This window comes from Debaryomyces fabryi (genome assembly GCF_001447935.2).
Source record: "Debaryomyces fabryi strain CBS 789 chromosome Unknown contig00129, whole genome shotgun sequence".
Lineage (NCBI taxonomy): Eukaryota > Fungi > Ascomycota > Pichiomycetes > Serinales > Debaryomycetaceae > Debaryomyces > Debaryomyces fabryi.
In genome coordinates, this window is record NW_015385555.1 from 1 (window position 1) to 23108 (window position 23108).

Below are 23108 nucleotides of genomic sequence, written 5' to 3' on the forward strand. Positions count from 1 at the left end.
AAATCTGGATTGGTCATCATTAACATCAATTTGATCTAACATGGGGACGTTAACAGACTTTCCATCTTGTTCTTCCAACCTGCCTACTGCCTTATTGTTCGAATCAGCCAACTTATTTTGCTCGATGTCAGAAGTTAAAACATCGTTAGATAAAACTTCATTCTGTTCGATTCCTATCTTGTTTATAGTACTATCGTTCACAGTACTATCATCGACCGATTCATTAGCATCAATTTGCTCTAACATAGGCAATTTAATAGACCCTTTATTTTCTTCCTCTGACTCACGGCTACGTGGTTCATGGGGATATATTTGATCAGAATCAGTTTGTTGGAAATGATTTAATGTATTGTCCTTCAGTTCTATTCCTATCTCGTTCATAGTATCATTGATGTCGTTTTCATCAGCATCGATTTGATCCAATAAAGGGACATCAATCAACTTTTCATGTTCATCTACCGTATCGGAAATAGTAGTATCGTCGATTTTAGGATGATTAGTATCAATCTGTGCTAACGCAGGAACATGGTCAGGTTTTTCAATTTCTTCTCCTAATCCATTTAAAGTAGTTTCATTTATTTGGGAATTATTAGCATATACATGATCCAAAATTGGTACACGAACAGGCTCTGCATCCTCATAGAAAGCTATATCTTTCTTTACTTCCTGGTTCCCATTTTCAATAGCAAGAGTGGTCTTATCGTCAATTAGATCCAACTCTGAGGTCAGAAAATCTTCATGCCGGAACTCTCTTCGTTCAGCTATCATTTTCTTATCCATTTGAGACGTTTTTGAATCCCTTTGACTCAAACAATTGCCTGGAGAATAATTTTCTTCAGATATATTTACAAGATTGGTATCATCTACGACACTTGATTCGTCTATACTTGTTTGATCACCATATAAAGTTTCCAAGACTGGAAAAGTCATAGAATTGTCTTTTTCGTCTCTCTCTTCTGATACTTCATGAATAGTAGTTTCATCTAAAGTTGAAAGGTTATATAAAAGTGGCTTTGGTATTGGTTTTGGTATAGTTCCAAAATTAGTTATATCTTCTTTTCCAGATACATCATTATTATTTATATGACTGTTTTCTTCATCGACAAATTGATTAGGTATGTAGGACTCAGGAAGATGCCCATTTTTCGAAATTATTTCATCTTCAAGACATTTCACTGAATTTAATCTAATATTGTACTTATTTTCAGCTTCTTTTAACTTGAGTAACACAGTCTCGGGATCTTCTTCTGCAACAGTTTTGAATACAGGAACTTCATTAACATGCTCAACTTCAATTGTATAATCCTCTTGATGTGCCTCGTCTGAGGTTTCCATTTCAGAAGGACTTGTCCTTTCATATGCTTCATGTTTATTCGAGGGATTTTCTTTGCTATTGTTAGAAGAATCTTCATAATCTCGTTCTTCATCAGCTAATGAGCCTTCAGAAATATTTTCAAAATCATCAACTAATTGTATAGAATCATTGGAACTAGTCTCCTCTTTAAAAAACGACTCAGGTGCATGCGCCACTGTATCTGCTATTTCTTTACTTTCTTCTTCTATTCCTGAAAGGTTACCAGGTTGAATGTTGACATCTGTAGTATCATAATCAGCCGCATACCCACTAGTTAAATTTGTCGAATATTGCGGTAAGCCAAATTTATCATAGCTATCGGAGCCACGGGCTGTTATAAATGAGTTTTCATCCGTCATTTCATTAGATTCTTTGAGAACAGCTTCTGCCAAACCCATCAAATTACTGCCAGAAAGAGCATTGCCTTCGTCTGCTTCATCTACATTTCTATCTTCAACATGATTAGGGTACACCAGTGACATAAAGGTTTTTATCTTCAGGTGTTTTTCAGCCTCCAGATATATCTGATGATTCTCATCTTCATCCGGCTCGTTTTCATAGTTTCTTTCATTAATTATTCTATTATGAAGCATATTTTTCGAGTCTTCTTCGTATGTACGACTGAGTGCGTCAGATTCAGAGTTAGAGTCTTCTTCATTACTTTTATATGCGTCTTCTTCATCGCTATCTAGGATAATCACTTCATCATCGATTTCGTTATCCAGATTAGTATTTATTTTCAATTCAGTATCTATACGTTCATGTTCATCCATGCCTTCTTCTTCATGCTCAACTTCTCTATCTACATTTTGGTACTCATATTCTCCTTCATATTCATTTTGACTTTCATCTTCATCTTCATCTTCATCTTCATCTTCATCTTCATCATCATCATTATTATCACCTCTGTTACTATATTCGGAACTATATTCTGACAGTTCATCTTGATGAACTTTGTTGCTATTCATATAATGATCCAGTAACCTCGGTCTTCCATCTTTTATTTGGTATGTTACACCTTGGGAATGATTTATATTTATACTTCGATTCTCGTTCTTGTCTTCATTCTCATAGGAATTAGACGATTTATCCGAATTAGAGACCTCTTCATCCTCTGAAGAGACAATTTCAATTATGCCATCATCCAGATGTTCTTCGGATTCTATTTCAGGCTCATCTTTTGCCTCAACATTTTTAGAAATATCCATCAGATCAATTTCATCACTAACTGATTTATCAGCTTCATTCGGAACTTTATTATTTCTACCAATTTCATTTCGTTTATCCAAAATAGACCCTAGTTTCCTGAATGAATCGTCGAAAGGAATTTGCCTATACTTTTCTCTCAAGTCTTCTATATTTGTCTGATTTTTTAATTCTATAGATTCACGGTATTGCCGGCTTAGCGTACGTTTCATACGAGTATCTAAATCATCAATCCAAGATATCAAATCCTGTTGTTGATTAGAGCTGTCCAAGCTTGTTATTATTCTTGATTTCTCAGTCATTGTACTTTTGGTTGGGGTATTTATTTGAGACAGGACTGGAGTTTCCTGATTGTGCTCTTTAATAATTGGTTTCACCTTAAATGGTGATGGAAATTGATCTATTCCCATTGTTATATTGAAGAACTATCAACAATATAAAGATAATTAATAGCTATTAGTTTTTACATAGATAGAGTACGTTTGTATTGATATAATTAATTCGCAAATATAAACCATTGAACCCTGTACACGACTACAAAGTAATTACAAAGACTGTTAGATACACCTATTTATGCTACAGTGATTAGTGAAAAAGCAAGAATAACTCTTCCATCTCGTTATATTTATAATAATGGGCTAATTAATAATAGAAATCCCCCAAAACTTATTGATGGTGATTGTAAAAATGCCTTAGTGTTATTATATATATTTGAATATACAAGTAATAAATGCGCTATGCTTTACAAATAAGATTTAAAATGGGCTTTTGGCGAGCTCCAGTGTTATAAAATTACTCTAACAATTGTCAAAAATTTCATAGAGGGTTTTGATTCTATTAAATTTACCGATATTGTTGATTTCTCTTACTTGAAGATTTTTCAATGTCTTTAATTCAGATTCCAATAACAATTCCTCTTCGTTTCCTTTGACATCCTCACGTTCACACTTCTCTAATAAGATTTTATTGTCATTCTTAAACTGCTGTATGTTCTGTAATATATCCGCCATACAAAAAGTCAAGGAATTGTGTAAGAAATTATATGCGCTAAATTCCTTGTGTCTGAAAAGGTAAAATGTCTTAGAAGCAGCTCTATCAGCACTTCTGGGAACTTCTTGTATCTCAATCATATTGAGATTCATCAATTTAAAGAGTTCATTCCTAACAGTCTTATCTTTCAATAAACTGGAATTGGATAAGGTTTTCTCATCAGCCAATTTCAATGACTTAAGGCATCTTAAAATTCTGAAGGCATCTAAACCTAAGGTTGTTTTTATTAATGTGTCGTAATTAAATTGCTTTACATGCTTCATTAAATCAGTATATGGTACAGTGTATGTACCAGGGGTAATTTCAATTAAGAAAGGTATTACCCCGGATGATAATAATTTCAAATGGTGGTTGATTAGAGAAACCGAATGAGGTTCTGAATTGTCGGTATTATGCATATCAAAGTCAATGTTAACCTCCAGTACACCAGAGTCAAGTTCAAGGATTAAGTTACTAGTGCTATCTTCTGTTTTAATTTTTTTGGAGTTCAGATCTTGTATCTCATCGTTGACTCTTTTCTTAGGATTGAATGTCGGCTTCAAGAAATTATGGGTTAAGATGGAATTTCTTAAATCCAATTCCTTAGGAGTAATTTTCACCAAGTCCTTCACATTAAATACTATTTTTTTATCATCAACTAACAGATTTTCAATAGAGTTTACAAATAACCGTTCTTCTACTGGATCATTTATCAATCCAGATATTTTCAAAAAGCTATGTCTCAAGTCCGGGGAATTTTGTTCGATTAATTGTAGAGCACATTCGTAGACCTTTGAAGTTAATATACCAATTCTTGCTTTGGCTAAGTTTGTCAATTGTTCTGTTCTACGGTGCTTTTCGAACCTGGACAAATTGAATGCAATGACCAAATTTGGGGACAATTTTTTGATTCCATTTTCAATCTGATACAATTCTTTGGCGCTGTTACCGGATTCTAATAAATTAGTAAACTTGAGCTTTGTTTTATCCTTTGCTTCATTAACCCTCTTGATCTCACTTACAGTGGTCGATCTAGGCGTGTTTTTCAAAGTCTCTTGGTATAATTGGTTCCATAAATCGTCTATTGGTTGGAAATTGGATAACTGTACTCTGCGTAACCAACCATCGCTGAATAGTTTTAAAAGCAAGTTTTCTTTGTTGAAAACAATGTCTGGGTCCTCAATATTTTGTAAATAATCTTCTATTTTCATATGACCTACTTCTATGATATTCTGTATGATTTCAGCTGATTCATCACCATATGTTAATTTAATATGGTTAATGATATCTCCACTATGCAAGAATATCAACAATCCATTCTCATTAAAGCTGTAGAAAACTTGTTTTGAAGAATCTTCTTTCCAGTATGAAATACAACCTAGTTGAATCAATGAGACTAATGTAGATTTGACTAGCTTGAGAGGAACTTCAGATCTATGACTAAGGTCTTTAGCAGTTAATCTTCCATTCGATATTAATGTAGATACGATTATAGCAGCAACTTCACCTAAATGTGTTTTTGCTAACGTAGTATACAAATACGATTTCGCCGACTGCGTTTTTGCAGAATCAGGAACCACAGCATTCATCGTAGATTGAAATAAACCGCCTTACTTATTACTTCGTCTTGCAAATCACTATAATCGTGGTCTTGATGTCTGCTTGAAAAAAAAAGTAGACCAAAAATTTATGTGCAGACTAACTCAGCTATGAATAAATTTCGGCCAAAGATATGAGAAGGGAATAGTTAAGAAACAGCTTTACAGAATACTATGTCGTCGTTGAAAAGATGCTTGAAAGAAGCAAAAAGTTCAATTGAACAGAATGATCCAGAGAGTGCTCTAGAAGCTGTAGAAGAAGCACTTGAATTTGATACTGAAAATTATTTTGCCTATATATTCCAGGGAAAATCATACCAGCTTTTAAATGACAACGACAAAGCAATAAAGTCTTTTGATAAGGCTACTAGCTTAGAACCCGAGAATTTATTAGGCTGGAAAGGGTATTTCCAGGTAGCTAAGGCACAAACTGATTATGACCTCTTTTTTCAGGTTTTAACGAAGATAATTGAACAACAAATCAACCAAGGAATCGGCATTGGAGAGACATTAAAAGATACAAGAAACTACTTAGAGCATAATAAATATAAAAGCAACCCAGATTTATACGAAAAGTATTTAAGAAATATAATACCTGGATCAGAATTGGGGGATTTAGTGGGATCAGAATTAGGCAAGGCCGAAGATAACTTGAAAAATTTGATTGATCTTTTAAGAAGGAAGGAAAACGATACAATCAGCCGTACTTTATCAAAAGAGAAAATGAGATTCCCTCGTGTTCTAACAGTAGATCAAAAAAACTACTTGAATAAAGTTACATGGTCAATACATGAAAAGGCTGGTTTATCACCGATATACGAAATGTTCTTGAATATATGTAATAATGATGAGTTAAGGAAACCAATTCAGGAGGAGTTTTTGAAATATAAGTATGAGCTACTTAAAGTTGCACCCGAAAAAGGTAGTCTTTTGGAAGGTATTAAAGACCTTATGGAAGGCATGATTATCAGCAAAACAACTTCCTTATTTTGCTGGACTTTATATTTAGATTGGGTTGATGTACAAGATTTGAATCAATTAGAGAAGGATAAAATAATATTCTTCTTGAAAAATTTTCATAACGAAGGACTAGGAATGATGCTATATTCATTTTTGATGAGTGATATATCTCCATTCGATAAGACAGACATAATAAAAGAATTAACTGTCATAACTAAGAATAAAAAATTAAATGATAGAATGAATAATGATAAGCTTGAAGAAGTTGATGATGAAGCTGAAGCGAAATTATTGGAAAAGGTGCAAGAATCTGAAGATAATGAGACTTTTGATAATACTCTATCACCAGATCAAGTACTTAAGCTAATGTTAGAGGGTTATCAGAGATGTAATAATTCTGTATTGGCTAACCGTATAATATGCCGTTACTATATCTATTTGCGTGAATATGACCAAGGTTCTGAAAAATGTCGTCAAGCCATTAAAATATTGGCTGACTTGCAAAGAAACCTAGGTGTCAATCTTGTAAACTCACGAGAAGATTTACTTTGTTCTTTAGCAATTATTTATACATATTATGAAGCTCCAAAGAATTACTCGAGGGCTTTACAATTGTACGACCGTATATTGGAAAGTAATGAAGGTAATGTGAATGCAATTATCGGAAAAGGGCTAATTTTGATTGAAAAGAATGAACCGGTCATGGCAAAGGAACTTTTACAAGATGTTCTTAAACATCACCCTTCAAATAACCTGGCACTTATGGAATTTGGCTGGTGTGAAATTAAATTAGGTAATTACTTGGATGGGAGAAAGGCTTTAATTAATGCTCTAGAAAAAATACAAGGTATGGACTTGAACAGTCGGAAAACTCGAGCACATGTTCATTGGAGAATTGCAAAGGGCTACCTTTTGGAGAATAAAGAGAGTAAAAATATAGATGAAGCTTACGATCACTTAATTAAATCATTAAAGGATTCTCAAAATCATGCTCCATCTTACACCTTACTAGGAATTCTTTATAAAGAATATTTTAATGACTTTCCTCGTGCTCAAAAATGTTTTTACAAATCTTTTGAGTTGGATGTAGCTGAGATTGAAGCGGCGAAGTATTTGGTCGAGGACCTCACGGCAAAGAATGACTGGGATATTGCTGAAATTCTTTGTAAGAGGATTGTTCAATCAGAAAGATCAAGAAGGACTTTATTGAGCAAAACATACCAAGATGAGGATAGATCATGGCCGTACAGAGTATTAGGATGTTCTGCATTAAATAAACAAGATGATGCAAAAGCTGTTGAATGGTTTCAAACCGCTCTTCGTATGGCCGCTATGGATACTCAATGCTGGCTTGGACTAGGTGAAGCCTATTATAATTGCGGTCGATTAGATGCAGCCAGCAAGGTTTTCCGCCATACTTTGCAAATTGGAGAAGGTTCCTGGATCGTCAAATATATGTTAGGTCTCATAACGTGTGAAATGGGTGAATTTGATGAAGGCCTTCTATATTTAGAGGAAGCTTTGAATGAGAAACCCGAAGAGGAATGTATTTTGAATGCTATTTATGAATCTATGATAGAAAATGCGAACAAATTGATTGCCGGTGGGTTTTTTGGAAGAGCTATGGAATCTATTTCTAAGGCAATTCATTATATTTCAAAAGCTTCAAAAGTAAATAAGTTGTCGCAAAATATGTGGAAATCGTTGGGACAATGCTTGAGGGTATTTTTGGTTATACAAGGGCGCGCGGTTATATTGCCTTTAGACCAATTGAAAGGTGTGTTCAAAGGTATTGATTTAACTTCGAGCACTAATCAATTACTACAAGAATTGGTATTAATTGATGAAGATGTAAGTCTTGAAAAAGCAGAGAGCTTGTTTAAATCTGAAGAATATACAGAAAGTATTTCTATCTTTATTATACTAGCTGCAAAGGCTGCAATTTCCGTTTTACCTGTCAAAGTTGGAAAGTTACTTATATCAATAGTTTACTACAATTTGGGATTGGCTTATTTAGAGAGCTTTAACCTTACTGATAAAAGTAGTTATCGAGAATCAGCTATCAAATGCTTTAAAAAAGCCATTCAATTAGAATCGAATAATGCATTGTTCTGGATTGGATTGGGTAATTCATACGTTTCCTCTAATCCTCAAGTTTCCCAACATTGTTTCATCAAAGCTACATCATTAGAAAGTCGAGATGGTGATATATGGACTAATTTGGCTGCATTGTACTTAAGATATGGAGACTCAGAACTTGCACAACAAGCATTTGCAAGAGCGCAGTCTGTGGCACCACAGAATTCACAGCCATGGCTAGGAAATGCGTTGGCTGCGCAAGCATGCGGAGAAGACGTAAAAGCATCGAGCTTGTTTACTCATGCGTACGTTTTATCAAACGGAAGGTCTCCTTTAGCTCAGTTATTATACGGTTTATCCATCATCGATAAAAGAATTGGTACATCAGGAAGCGATCCAAGAGATATCGAAACAGCTCAAGAGTTTAGTATTGCTAATTTTGCTATGATGAACTACCTTAAATTCTCTCCAGAAGACGAGACTGGATTAAAAGTCGCCTTGGTAATTGCTGAGAGATGCAAGAATTATGATGCAGCTGTGAAAATAGGTGAAAAACTCTGTGCTCTCCTAGAAGCAAGGTATGAGAAAACTGAAAGCCAAGTGGCCTTAAGTGATTATGCCAAAGCTAAAAGTCAAGTTTCGAGAATATATTTGGGATTATCAGAATATGAGAAGGCATTGGAAAACGCACAAGTTGTGTTAGATATTTTTGAAGATGAAAACGATGTCAATGAAGATCACAGATCATCTATACTTTCATCAAGAATTAGTATCGGATTGTCGTTTTTCTTAAACGATCAATTTGATGAAGCTCTTGAACAATTACAGTTAATTTTGGCTGATTATAGCGATTCTGCTAGGCTCATTACATTGACAGCTCAAATATTGAATGCTTTTGGTACTGAAGATACCAAGCAAGCAGCTTTGGACCAGTTGTTCTCTTATATTGAACAACTGGGAGCGTCATTAATTGTGATATTAACACTTGGTGCTATTTCGATAGTCGACAACTTGAATGATTACTTCTCTGCGATCAAGGATGAATTAAAAAATCTTCCATTAGACGAATTGACAAAGGATTCGTTTAAAATAGTTCCTACATTACTATCGGAGATAAATTCTAGACTTGATTCTACGAACCAAGATCAAATTTGGCAACGTAATGCAATATTATTTCCGCTGGATTACAGTGTTTGGAAGAATTTGAATAATCAAATGGCCTTAGCTATTGCTTCATTAAGAGAAACCAAGATAAATGCTGTGGATTTGTCAAAGTCATATATAAAGATTGGAGAATTACGTCATATTCAGAGAGGTTTAATTATACACCCTGGTAACGAAATAGGTAGAAAAGCTTTGAATGGTTGCTTCACGTAAGTGAGCGTTGTAGCATAATTTTGCATCACGAGAAAGAGAACAACCCGATAAGGTTTATTTACCATAGTTAACACTTTTACAGGGGCTTTCATTAAAATTAGAGGTCTTCTATTAATATATATAATATACATTGTATATAATAAAACACAGTATTCAAATCGATTGATCGGGCAACTAATAAATTTATAATTGATTTATTTGGGTGTCTTCGAAATTATTGTATGGAAATATTGAATCACACCGAATGTCTTACATCTCAATAAACATTTAATTATATAAAACAATCAATACTAAGAGCTGGTATAAACACAATATTACAAGCTCATATTGATATTTGGCCCCAAGCAAACTCTAAGGAGTTAATTTTGTTAATACAGAATGGTTTCCCCCGGACAAAATGACTTATCGACTGATAAAGGTTTGATCGATCCTTTTGTCAAAAAACAGAATGCCAAGCTAGTACAGGTAATTCAGAACTTCTTTAGCAAGTCGGTTCAGATAGTTCTACAGTCGAGGATACAATCAGAAGGCCATAATAACGAAGATCGGTTGAAGGTAGGAGGCGGTGCTGTGAATCATAATACAAGCTCAAAAATCAACAAATGGTTTAATTTGCATATGTATAATGATAATTTGCCGAAAGAGGAGCTTAAGTTATGGAAAAATGTCAATGATGTATCCCAGATGCCGCCCATGATTATTGAAGTATACTTGGATTTAAGACAATTGACTTCTAGGCAAACCGTGGTATTGCGGGACGATAACGGTAATCCATGGACAGTGGCGAAGGGTGGATCGAAAAAGCACGAAGTCGTTCTAGAAAGATGGCTTATTGAGTTTGATGCTAATATTGTTTCCGGTACTATAGTAGATGAATTGCCATTGATTTACAAACAGGCAATTATATTGTTTCGAAGTCTTTATGGCTACACGAGGCTCATGCCGGCATTTAAATTAAAGAAAAGTTTGAATAAATCAAATTTAAATATAGGATGTAAAATTCTTGATGGTAAACAGCCTATTAGCTCGAAAGGTAGGATTGGTCTTTCGAAGTCAATTATCCCCCACCAGATGTTGACTACCGAATCACACATGAGTCACAAGCATTTCTTGCCTATACAGACCACTTTGGGTACACTCAAGATTTCTATTGCATATAGGAATCATCATGAATTTTCACTTCATGATAATGAAGAGTTATTATCTACTCATTTCATCAATATTGATGATAATAAGGATGCAGACATAATCCTAACTGAAACCGAATCTAAGGAAGAGTTAAGTATTGAAAGAGAATCAACTAATGAAGATTTAAATAAACTAGAAGATGATGATGCTGAGAGTAGCCGTGAACATCTCCAATCTGAGGAGCCAGACCAATCATTAGAGCAGGATGCCAAACATATAAGCGGCTCTCATAAGAAATTCTCTATATCAAATAATGCGTCTATGTCTCTTTCGCCTTGTTCATCTGGTCCTCAAACTGTAAAGGAAGATTCATCTTATAAAAAGCCATCGACGAATACACCTCCGATCGTATCACAGCGGCCAACTATAAATCCATTCAAAGTTGGGTCTATCAGTAGTTCTCCTCCGGCGACGACAAATTTCGGAGGATCCTCTTTAGAGAGAAAAGTGTCGATCACGAGTAATAAATCAGCATCAAATGCATCATTGGCCGCTATGTTACGAAATCCAAGGAGCAGTACTTCTTCAACCAACACGACTGCCAACATTCCCATTGCAAATAATAATTCGAATAATCAATACAATTCGGCATTTCCTCGTTCTGTTTCCTCTTCACATGGGTCTAACTTGGCCCATGATAATGATAACATTATTGGGTTTTCAAATCCAGATAATACTTCAAATACACCACGATTCTCATCATCATTTGGTTCCAGGGCTAGCAGAAGGTTTTCTAACACAAGTGGTCGCCAGAGTAGCTTACCATCTAGTAACTTGAATGATACATCGCTCTTGGCTACAAGTGCTGGACTGGCTTCATCTGATGCTCCAATGAGTGGACTCTACATAGATGATGACATAGGTGATTTTGTACGGATGATTGATAGCAAATCTGACCTAAGATTTTCAAGTTATAATTCAAACAATGATTCTAAGATTTTGTATAATCAAGGTTCAAACAGTCAGATAGATGCCTTGAATAAATTCCAAATGTTGAAGAATCAGCATCAGCAATTAAGTGATAGTGTTAGTGCCAGCTTAATCTTGCATCATAACCAACTCAGTGGAAGCAGACCATCAAGCAGAAAATCTTCACATTCTATTCACTCGCCACCCCCTTCGTTACCATCAGGTTCTTATGATAATTCACATTTACCATCCATTAATTCCAAATTAAGAGAAAACAGTAGCACCAGTGGATATGAAGATGATAATGGTAGAGATTCTGGTGCCCCCTCTTCAAGAAAAGATAGCTTTGATTATACAACTAATAGCAACACGACATTCTTGAAAAATCCAATTGTTAATAAGTTGGTATCATCCCCAGTAACCTCAACAATGCCTATTCATTCGTCTTTACATAAAACTAATAACGAGCCAGGTGTTATCTCAGGCTTGGCTACTACGCCTTCTATCTATAACGATCGCCGTCAAATTCATTATGAGAGTGTATTTGATGATGATGATGATGATGACTATGCGACTAATGGCAGAGACAACCGCAATCAAGACGATAGTCTAAAATTATATCTCACCAATAAGCTTGCAAACGCATCTAAATCCAGCACCAACTCAAGAAGTCTTAAATCTTCTTCTAATCCTCCGAATATTGGTGATGACGATGATGATGATTTATTATTTACTATGAGTGACATGAATCTTGCTAAACATTGAGATTTATAACCCCCTATATATATATATATATATATATGCTTCGTTTAATAATATAATCTGAATATGGTACTCTCTATTTAGTATTTACAATACTTTCTACCTTATCTATAGTACTATATTAGCGAGCTTCAAATGGGAAAGTGTGGAATTCGCGATGTTACCCCAGCAAAAGTCTTCTTCCGGGAATTGTTTTCAAGGGAACATATTATAGAGTATTGTAGTATAAAGAATATCTATGAATAAATAATGTATTCACTCGTTCAGGGAAGGCTTAATTACAGTCGGCTCAAAGTATTGACATATATTCCTCGAAATCTCTTTCACTATTCAAATAGGTTGAACTTACAATCCCCATTAGAGGCTTACAACTCCAAAGTGGAAGAAGGAAGGCTAAATGATGACCCATATCAAAGAAAAATCATCACTAATTTATCCAAACTACATGACAAGTTAGCAGATTATGTTCCACCAAAAGTAGAAACACCTACTATAAGTGATTTGAAGCCAAAGATAGGTTTACGAAAAATAATTGGATCGTTTTTCAGTAATTCAAGTAATAATAATTCATCTAGTCTACCACCTGAGCATAATATGAAAGGTATATATCTTTACGGAGATGTTGGATGTGGTAAAACTATGTTGATGGACCTATTCTACGTTACAATTCCTGAGCATTTGACCAAAAAAAGACTTCATTTTCATCAATTTATGCAACATTTACACAAGAGATCACATCTGCTTAAATTGGAACACAATCACGAAGAGTTGGATGTCATACCCTTATTGGCTGCAGAGATTGCTCAGGAATCAACAATACTTTGTTTCGATGAATTTCAAGTCACAGACGTTGCAGATGCAATGTTGTTGAGAAGGTTGATGATGTTATTATTGAGTCCAGATTACGGTGTCATCTTGTTTGCCACCTCTAATAGAGCACCAGATGATTTATACATTAATGGGATCCAAAGGGTGTCATTTATTCCTTGTATTCAACAGATAAAGAGACAAACTAGAGTCATTTATTTGAATTCTCCTACAGACTACAGAAAGCTTCCTAGACCCATTTCTTCTGTATATTGTTTTCCAAAACCAGGGGTAAAATACTTATCCAAAGTACACCAAGCTAACTGCAAAAAGCATATTCAGCAGTGGTATGAATACTTCAATAACGAAAATGACAATAAGGATGTACACACTGATTTCACATTACTGGTATGGGGCAGAAAGTTGAACGTTCCTAAAAGTTCCTTTCCTTATGTTGCGCAATATACTTTTGAAGAATTATGTGGGTGTCCAATGGCCGCAGGTGATTATTTAACCTTAGCTAATTCATTCCAATCTTTCATAATTTCTGATATTCCATATTTAAGCATCGACGTCAGAGATAAAGTCAGACGGTTCATTATATTTTTAGATGCCGTATACGATGTGCACGGAAGATTAGCTGTGACCTGTGCTGCACCATTTAAGGATTTATTTGTAGAACCTGAAAATTTGATGAAGGACAATTTCCTGTTGTATAAGAAGCAACAAGACATGGGTAAAGAAGAGACTTTCCAGGACGACGAATTAGTTGTCAAGCATGGGTTTGACAAGAGCATTGCAAAGAAGGCTTCTATGTTTGCAAATGATGAAGAAAAATTTGCTTTTGCCAGAGCTTTATCGAGACTTTCGCAAATGAGTACCACTGATTGGGTTGATAATGTTAGAAGTATTTGATTTTAGACTAGATGCATATTCATTTAAAAAAATAGCTTTCTTGTCCCTCTTTAATGTACTCTTACAGTATAATATTAGACTATTTATAACTATAATCCTCCACTGTATCCCCCACATATATCAATGTTCCGTGCCTTCATTAGCTTGGTGTAAGGATGTCAAAGAAAAGGTAATAGTAAAGTATACCAAAACCCTCGTATTCTCTAAGATGACATTTTGGCTCAATTCTTATAAGTAGCACATCTTAACGGTACATAGAGGTTTTACATTTATATTCGTATGAGTATTAGTTTCCTCTATGGTTGCTGGAATTTCCATTCATGATGTGAGAAAAATACACATTGCATATGACGTTTCTATATAACATCGTCCTACTTTGTAACTAGAACTATACATAAACAGTTGCACAGAATCTCCTCTGCCATAAATTGCCTGTAAACTATCCTTACCCAGGGTGTACCCTAAGGCTGGCAAAATATTTCAATTTGCAATGGCTAATGGCTGGATGTAATATTGACGTGCATGCACCGCATCTTATTGTTCGTGTATTGACCAGCTCGTTTCATTTGCAATTGTTGCTTTGTTTACAGTGGTAAGCACCTTCATAATCATAACGATATAATAAACGATTCTCTGATTAAACCTAGTTTAAAATTCCTATCAGAAAGGTTTTGTATACTAGTTGATTATTCTTTGAAACAAATCAAAAAATCGTGCAGTTTTTTTAACATCTATCGCTTATTCACTCGCTTTTCGTATACTACGTGGTAGTTTGATTCCTGAATCAAACATTGGATTGAATTTACAATCATAAGGGACAGAAGTTTGATTAGCTGTTTACTAAAAACATATCTGAATATCGCTTTTTTTTTAAGTATATTGCTAATAATATGAATCACGCAAATCATTCACAATCTTCGTTAAATGATAACAACTATTACGATATTTCTATCGGCAAAAATGTGTCGGGAAATAGCATGAATGGAAATAAGTCGTTTCCGTCAGTTTATCCTCCTAGAAGAGTTGGTTCATTAAGCTCGTTACTAACTTTAAATGAATCCAAAAGACCAGGCGATTATTATATTCAAAAAATGAGCAACAGTTCGATTAACCTAACAGGAGCCAACTCAAAATCAAAGCATGCGCTCAACGTTGCTAATAGACCTAAATCTGGTGAATCTATACTATCGTTGCAATCGAATTATTCCGACGAGACTTCGCTGGCAAACTCGTCCCAATTTGATGTGCCAGATTCAAGGTTAAGCTCGTTGACAAGCAACTCTCTTATTTCCCCAAGTCAGTCACCATCTCATAATCTGTTTTGTGCTAATAATAATTCCAGTGCAAATACTAGTGGCTCCACTGACTCTAATGATAAAACTAATGACAAAATTAATGAAGAAAATGAAAATGAGGATGAAAGCAACGATCAAATTAATTCATCTTTATCAACACTAACTTTGAAAAACAAAAGTATTGACTCCAGCTCTGATCTTTCATATAATCAATCACCTTCGACAAGTCAAGTGAGCAGGCCAAGATTAAAGGCATCGTCAACAACAAATGTCATCAAACAAAGACCCCCAAAACTTCAGACAATAAAGTCTGCTACTTCCTTACAAAGAACCAAAACTAAGTTTCTCAGTGCTAAAGAAACTAAGGAAAGACAACAATTACGCAAAAAGCTTTATGATGAGAATGACGATGACGACGACATACTAGCCAATGATCTTGATATTTTCAATGTTCCAGTTATTAAAAACCACGCTGAATTATACATCAATAAGAATTCTTCGAAGTATTTATCTCGCCATGACTTAGTAACTGATGATAGCAAGTATAATGTGAATACGTCAACTGAAATGAAGCCTTGCCCATTACCTGGTAGATTAAATTCAACTTCTGATATTACTCGAAGCTCTAATATAAGATCTGATATCTCAGATGATAGTATCTTGGAAGAAAGTGAACATTCATTTTCCTTTAGTACAGATAATGATGGTGAAATTTCTCAAAATATTTCAAACTTTTATAATCAAAGGTCGGAATCATTTTCAAAATTAATGAAAATGACTAGAGAACAGGATATGATATATAAACTTCCAAATTTTATAAAGTCTCAATCTTCCATCGAAGATATCAATTTAATTTCGCCTGAGAAAATAAACTGCTTGGATCAAACCAGACCGATTAATCTTCCCCCAAAAAATAACACTGATAAATCGAAGCACAATAAAGAATTTAAACGAGTATTAAATAATTACGAGAACAATACAAAATTAGCCAATGAAACAAGGAAGAGAATCAGTGAATCAATAGTTAATCAACAACAACAATGGTTTAAATTAATGATGAGTAGTAAAAAAGAGTTCAACAAGAAGTTAACAAGTGATAAAGCTATGGTTAGAAAATTATCGTGGGAATCCAATTGTCCTGATAAGTTTAGATACGACTTTTTTATGAATGCACTTTCAAATGATGATGACCAGACCATTACGAACTTGAAAGATTCATTCCAGGCATCCCAAGAGAAATATAGTAACTTATCTCATTCTATTAAAGTTAATAAGGATATTGAGTTTAATAATGTCATAGAATTAATTTTGCAACGACCACTATACGATTCGATTATGAAAGAATTACATGAAAATATTGAAGTCAATTTCAATTTAGATGATTTTAAGAACAACCTTAGACATTTGCTTTATATTAAATCGTTATCCGAAAATGGTTTACGAAAGCAGGATGAAATTTTCTTGATTCCATTCTTTTTAATCTTATTCCAGAATGGAAATACAATGCAAGAAATCTACGTATTGATTGAGTTAGTTAATCATAATGTTTTGGATGATGAATTTTTGAAAGAATTGAATAAATCATTGGGTGCTTGGACAAATGTTAACAATTTTTCCTCCTCAAGCATGTTATATAAATTCCTATACAAGTTCAACAATCCGAAAGAATTTGAAAATTTAAATTCCATTCGTTTCTTTGAAATCCTTATTCAAATTAACGATAAATTGCCATTGAGTTTATCCGCCCCTTCGACTCCAATAGTTAGTCAATCAGGGCAATTTTCATTTACTAGTCCAAAAACTAATGGCAGTGAATCTAATAATTCTTCAAAAACAAACTCGATCGACCAGATGAATGACTTGAATATACAGAATGCATTGAACTCGTCGTCTTATAATCTAATTTTGAAGTTTCTTCAGTTAATTATAGTTTATGCACATTCTAAAAAGACAAAGAGTAAAAATAATTTAAAGGTTTTTCAAAGTTTCCTTATGATTATCTTCCAATACTATCACATAAACTGGAATAATTTTAGCGAGTTAGTTAAATTGAATAGATCAATTAAACTAAATAATAGTGCTGATCAATCTGCCAATTTAGATAGCTTTGCTGACAAATGGAAAGATGTTTTCAAACGATTTTAATTAATAGAAAGATAATAAAAAGAAAAAAATCTTTCTATGACTACTGGGTTTGGTATATATATAATTTTTAGTTCTAGTATTTATTATGTCTGTTAAATGTATAAATTTATATTGTACATATTGTTACATATCCATATCTAATTCTATAGAATCGGGATTAATTTCTTCCTTAGACTCAGACATGTTAATGGAGGATACTTTGGGTCCCTCAGAGGACTTTACAAATCCCATTGGGTTCAAAGAATTCCTCAAGATAACATCATTTTCAAATTCTGTGACAATTTTTCTCTTATATCTAAGCATATCTTTGAAGGTAGATTCAGTACCGTGGCTTAATTCAAATGTTTCCCAGGTATTCCATACTGGTTCTAACAAAGGACTTTGAGGGTTAGATAATTGACACACAAATTTAAATAAAGATCTGACCCGATTAAATTCCATTAGCTCAGTTTCAAAGTTGATAAATTCCCTTGCTAATTGAATCAAACTAGGCAATGGTAATTGGGTGTCTTTGAGTGATTGCTCATAAATCTTTCTAGTCTCATTAGAGTCATTAAGCTTGAGAACTTTAGATATCAAAATTTGATAAATGTCAAACTTGTCTTGAAGTATGGTATCCTTTTCTGTCTTTGTATAGGAGTCCTGTTTATAACCATCTTCCAATTTACTCAATCCTTGTTGTAATATTTTAATTGATTTGGTAATCCACCCTTTACTTTGCTCATATTGAGAGTATAACAAATATACAGATTTGCTTAAGTTGGCAGGGCATCCCTTATAACCCTCTATAGAGGATTCGTTTAAGCATTGTTCGAATAAATCTCTAATTCTCTCAATATTTACATCGTGTTTTATTATCTTCGAAAGGTATATATTCCAAATTTCGAATTTAATCTTGGTATCTTTAAATATCTTCAATCCAATTTCATAAACAGAGAATGACCGTTCGTAAAAATTCCAATCTTCCAAAAAATTTGCAAAATTAATTATAGTTAAGGGAGTAGCAATTTTGAGTTCAATTGTTTTATTATATGCATTGATAACCTTTTCAATCTCATCAGTCTGATTATTGTTCTCTATCATTGACTCTAATAAATCCAAATAAAATGACCATATTTTAATGGACTTACGAACTCTTATATGAATATCAATAGAAGGATCACTGTAATCAAACTTGACAAGTTCTGAAGTACATATATTCTCAATAATTTCAATAGCTTTCTTATCGTCGTTATGTTTCACGAAGAGTTCACTCCATTCAATATATAAAGTTGCAAGATCATCTGGTGATTGAAATTGGGATTTTACAGATTTTGAGAAAATAAGGTTTGCTGTCTTTACATCATTCTGTGAAGCGTAAACATTTGCGTAATTAACCCATAGGTTAGGCAAGGTGTTTTCTTTATTATTGGAGAAAGAATGAGCTTTCAAAGGATTAATGGTTCTCAATGCAGCTGCGTAAGTATCAAGCATCATGTTGATATTTTTTTCCTCCTTGAAAAGTTCTATTTTTTTAAACCATTCATCCAAATTATTCACATCTTGTCTTAACATCATGTCATTCAATAAATGTGGTCTATCATTTATTAATTTTTCAAAAGCAATCATTCTCATATCCAACTCATTATTTAAATCACTATCTTCACCTAGTCTTTCTAGTTTTTCACTCATATTGGATAAAATGTTTTCTTCGAATTCAGTGTATGAATCGAATATCATAGTAAAATCTTTAACTGAAACACATGTTTTCAACCCTTCATCAAAATAATATCTAGCCTTAAAAAGATTCTTACGCTTGATAAAATAAAATGTCAATTTTAAGTAAAACTTACCTATTTGGTCTGGAAATTTTTGTAATCCATCCTTGATTAATTTTTCAAAGAAGTAGTCAAGTTCATTATAATTGACAGTACCTCGTTTATTTTTTGAAACGGAGTTTACTAGCAAGTCGATATATTCAACCCACAACTGTAATGGTGACTTAGATAATCCAATAAACTTATCAGTATGCTGTAAAATATGCTGGAATAAGTTGGATGCCTCTTTAACATCACCAAACTCTATCAACTTCGAAATTATGTCATCTACAGTTATTCCTAGTTCACCCTCTTGCTCATTATTTAATCCTTGAAGTGACTCGGGAGTAGCATATTGCAAATACTTCAAGTAAACCTTGACTCCTGTCATCCCTCCAACATCATCTGCAAATCGAATATACAATGGCCATATTAAATGATGTTGACTTATTGGCAAGTTATATAAACATTCGTTGAACTTTCTTCTTAGCAATGTTATTTCATAAGGTTGTTTCTCAACTAGAAAATCAAGATATTTAATCCATAACATTGGTGCTCTGTTGAGTAATTGTAGCGATCTTTCGAATATCACATTCACTTGAACTATCTCAGATTTACTCTTATAGCTATTCGAGTTCTGCATTTCTTGCAAAACTATGTCGATATACAACATCCATAACTTGTATGATCTTGGAAGTTGTTTAACTGCTCTCTCTAAAATGAATACTCTGCTTCGAAATGTACATGATGATGCCGATGATTTAAATCTGTAATATCTCAACCAATTTGATAAATCATTAGGATTTTTCGCTAATTCTTGTTCGTATGGAATATCTTCTTCCTTAACTAATTCCCCTATATCCCATATCGATCCAGACATACTGTAGCTTTATTTATGTGGTCCTTTTTCACTATTTAATGTCTTCTCTTATCAAGTATTTACCTACAATTCTCAAATTACACAAAACAGATTTCTTCCAAATTGTGAATTTACTCTCCTTTTAATAAACTGGATAGCTAAACATTGTTAATCAATTGAAAAGATACGTATTAGATATAACAGTTGATCATGTCTGGTGCTGGAAATAGAGAACAAGTGTTCCCCACCCGTATGACTTTAGGGGTAATGAAGGGTAAATTGAAAGGTGCTCAGCAGGGACATTCGCTTTTAAAGAGAAAATCCGAAGCGTTGACCAAAAGATTCAGAGATATCACCCAAAGAATCGATGATGCAAAGAGAAAGATGGGTAGAGTAATGCAAACTGCAGCTTTCTCTTTAGCAGAAGTGCAATATGCCACTGGTGATAATATCTCATATCAGGTTCAAGAGTCCGTACAAAATGCCAGATTTCAAGTCAAAGCCAAGCAAGAAAACGTTTCTGGTGTTTACTTACCAACATTCGAAAGTCACATTAATGAAGATATCAACGATTTTAAGATGACTGGTTTAGGTAGAGGTGGTCAACAAGTTCAAAAAGCTAAAATGGTGTACACTAAGGCAGTGGAGACCTTGGTTGAATTGGCCTCATTGCAAACCGCATTTATAATTTTGGATGAAGTTATTAAGGTCACCAATAGAAGAGTTAATGCCATTGAGCATGTTATTATTCCTAGAACTGAGAATACTATCAGTTATATTAACTCAGAATTGGATGAATTGGACAGAGAAGAGTTCTATCGTTTGAAAAAAGTCCAGGAAAAGAAGCAAGAGGCTGCAGCAATTACCGAAGCCGAAGAAGCAGAAAGTAAAACCAAAACTCTGCAACAAATTGATGAGGCTGAGGTCGAAAAGGAAGTCGCTGGTTTGGATATTAAGGCACATGGTGAGGAAGACCTATTAAAAGAAACTGAAGATGATGTTATATTCTGATATTTGTATATATTAGCATTATTTTCAATTCATATACTTCTTTTCCTGCTCTAAATTTATTTACACCTTCATACGATTTCAATATATACATTAGTCCGCTAGATACTGTGTCGTAATTTAAACCCACATGATGAAGTTGTTGAACATCTTGAGCCACAATTATATATCCGAAATGTATATTGAGATGTATATTATATACAAGCTTATGGTATCTCAACTGTATGCTGTCTATTTCTCGGAATAATTGGTTCGTTTTCAGCGATCATTGTTCCGTTATCTTTTACACAACCGAACATGGTTCCCGAGAAAAGATTTTACGAGGTTTTACGGCTGCTTTTACCAAACACCGGATGATTAGGTTACTAAAAATATGCTAATATTGACTGTACATTTATTATCTAATACAACTATACATTTCATACATAAAATTCTAGTACATCGTCTATGGAGCAGAGTAACCACCATCGACTAATAAGTCCGATCCTGTAGTGTAAGTAGACGCATCGGATGCAAAATATAAGTAAGCACCAACTAATTCTTGTGGAAGAGCTTCTCTTCCTAATGGAATTAATTGCCACCACTTAGCCTTGACATCGTCCGGAACGAAGTCGGAAATTTCTGTGGCAATATAACCAGGTGAAATGGTGTTAACTCTAGCGAATGGGGCCCATTCGACAGCTAATGACTTACTCAAGTGCAAAACACCGGCCTTTGCGGCGTTGTATGGAGCTTGCAATTGTGGAACATTCACAATGTGGCCAGACATTGATGCTGTGAACACAAGCGAACCCTTACCATTCTTCTTGAAAATCTTTCCGACAGCCTTAGCGCAATAGTAGACACCACTCAAGTCCAAATCTATAACCTTCTTCCACGAATCATATCCTTCAACTTCAATACTTCTACCTTCTGTCCATGGAACACCGGCATTGGCAACGAAAACGTCAATGGTACCGAAATCCTTTTCAATTTGTCCAATTACCTTTTCGACGTCTTCTGGATCAGAAATGTTACACTTGTATGCCTTCGACTTCACACCGTAAGTCTTAGTTAAGTATTCAGCCTTAGCATCTGCATTTTTAGAATTGTACCAAACAGCAACGTCTGCTCCTGCTTGGGCATAAGCTTCAGCTACAGCCCAACCAATCCCTCCTGAGGAACCGGTGACAGAAGCTACCTTACCCTTTAATGAGAACAAATCATTCACATTCTTAGAAAGTTGTGGGGCCTTAGTTGGTAATGGGCCTACCTGCTCGTTAATAACTGATGTTGGGTGTGACATTTTCGATCTTTGTTAGTTTGGAGTACTAATATTAGCTATTGTTTGCTAGTTTTTGAAACTTAAATAAGAAACTAAACGACAAGTATGGAAAATCGGAGATTTGACTCCCTTATATAGCACTGGGGCATGGACGTGGGGGTTGCTACAAATGACGCATTAGGTTTTGCCCGGCCACGACCGGAAAATCTACGATTACTTCACTATACATATTTCAAATTAACTACGTAAATGCTACGTAATGGTTACCGGAATTAGTAAACACGAACTGCAGAACGCACTGGCTTACCGTCATTTTCATCCAACTCTGTGGCTTTAACAACATCTCTGTAATCCAATGAAAGTATTGTTTTCACTGGTTTCAAGTACCCTCACTACGGTGAGGTGTAAACTATTTTAGAAACTTTAACGAAAGACTTTCGAGGACATATATACAAAGGATACTAAGAAATATACAACTGTCTTCAATGATTAACTTTCTGCTATTTTAACGAAATTGTGCCCTTTTATACTCTCTGATCAAAAAGGTCGACCACTCC

At 34.3% G+C, this 23108-nt stretch overlaps 9 protein-coding genes across 9 annotated transcripts; 5 read left to right on the forward strand and 4 right to left on the reverse strand.

Annotated features, from left to right (window-relative positions):
- Positions 1 to 24: 24 nt before the first annotated feature.
- AC631_04599 (uncharacterized protein) lies at positions 25 to 2970 on the reverse strand (the record flags this gene model as incomplete). Its single annotated transcript, XM_015613428.1, has 1 exon — positions 25 to 2970. A coding segment is annotated over one exon (2946 nt), but the record flags the coding sequence as incomplete, so codon positions are not given.
- Positions 2971 to 3357: 387 nt separating this feature from the next.
- On the reverse strand, positions 3358 to 5178 carry AC631_04600 (DNA-directed RNA polymerase III subunit; the record flags this gene model as incomplete). Its single annotated transcript, XM_015613429.1, has 1 exon — positions 3358 to 5178. One exon carries the CDS (start codon positions 5176 to 5178, stop codon positions 3358 to 3360), a length of 1821 nt encoding a protein of 606 aa, XP_015465733.1.
- Positions 5179 to 5361: 183 nt separating this feature from the next.
- On the forward strand, positions 5362 to 9603 carry SKI3 (SKI complex subunit tetratricopeptide repeat protein; the record flags this gene model as incomplete). The annotated part of the gene is made up of 1 exon (XM_015613430.1): positions 5362 to 9603. One exon carries the CDS (start codon positions 5362 to 5364, stop codon positions 9601 to 9603), a length of 4242 nt encoding a protein of 1413 aa, XP_015465734.1.
- Positions 9604 to 9981: 378 nt separating this feature from the next.
- Positions 9982 to 12465, forward strand: AC631_04602 (serine/threonine protein kinase regulatory subunit; the record flags this gene model as incomplete). The annotated part of the gene is made up of 1 exon (XM_015613431.1): positions 9982 to 12465. One exon carries the CDS (start codon positions 9982 to 9984, stop codon positions 12463 to 12465), a length of 2484 nt encoding a protein of 827 aa, XP_015465735.1.
- A 246-nt stretch (positions 12466 to 12711) lies between these two features.
- AC631_04603 (uncharacterized protein) lies at positions 12712 to 14184 on the forward strand (the record flags this gene model as incomplete). The annotated part of the gene is made up of 1 exon (XM_015613432.1): positions 12712 to 14184. The coding sequence occupies one exon, from the start codon at positions 12712 to 12714 to the stop codon at positions 14182 to 14184; it is 1473 nt and encodes a 490-aa protein (XP_015465736.1).
- Positions 14185 to 15074: 890 nt separating this feature from the next.
- Positions 15075 to 17624, forward strand: AC631_04604 (uncharacterized protein; the record flags this gene model as incomplete). Its single annotated transcript, XM_015613433.1, has 1 exon — positions 15075 to 17624. One exon carries the CDS (start codon positions 15075 to 15077, stop codon positions 17622 to 17624), a length of 2550 nt encoding a protein of 849 aa, XP_015465737.1.
- Positions 17625 to 17747: 123 nt separating this feature from the next.
- On the reverse strand, positions 17748 to 20300 carry AC631_04605 (mRNA splicing protein; the record flags this gene model as incomplete). The annotated part of the gene is made up of 1 exon (XM_015613434.1): positions 17748 to 20300. One exon carries the CDS (start codon positions 20298 to 20300, stop codon positions 17748 to 17750), a length of 2553 nt encoding a protein of 850 aa, XP_015465738.1.
- A 189-nt stretch (positions 20301 to 20489) lies between these two features.
- On the forward strand, positions 20490 to 21290 carry VMA8 (H(+)-transporting V1 sector ATPase subunit D; the record flags this gene model as incomplete). The annotated part of the gene is made up of 1 exon (XM_015613435.1): positions 20490 to 21290. The coding sequence occupies one exon, from the start codon at positions 20490 to 20492 to the stop codon at positions 21288 to 21290; it is 801 nt and encodes a 266-aa protein (XP_015465739.1).
- Positions 21291 to 21732: 442 nt separating this feature from the next.
- On the reverse strand, positions 21733 to 22572 carry AC631_04607 (SDR family oxidoreductase; the record flags this gene model as incomplete). The annotated part of the gene is made up of 1 exon (XM_015613436.1): positions 21733 to 22572. One exon carries the CDS (start codon positions 22570 to 22572, stop codon positions 21733 to 21735), a length of 840 nt encoding a protein of 279 aa, XP_015465740.1.
- Between the last annotated feature and the right edge of the window lie 536 nt (positions 22573 to 23108).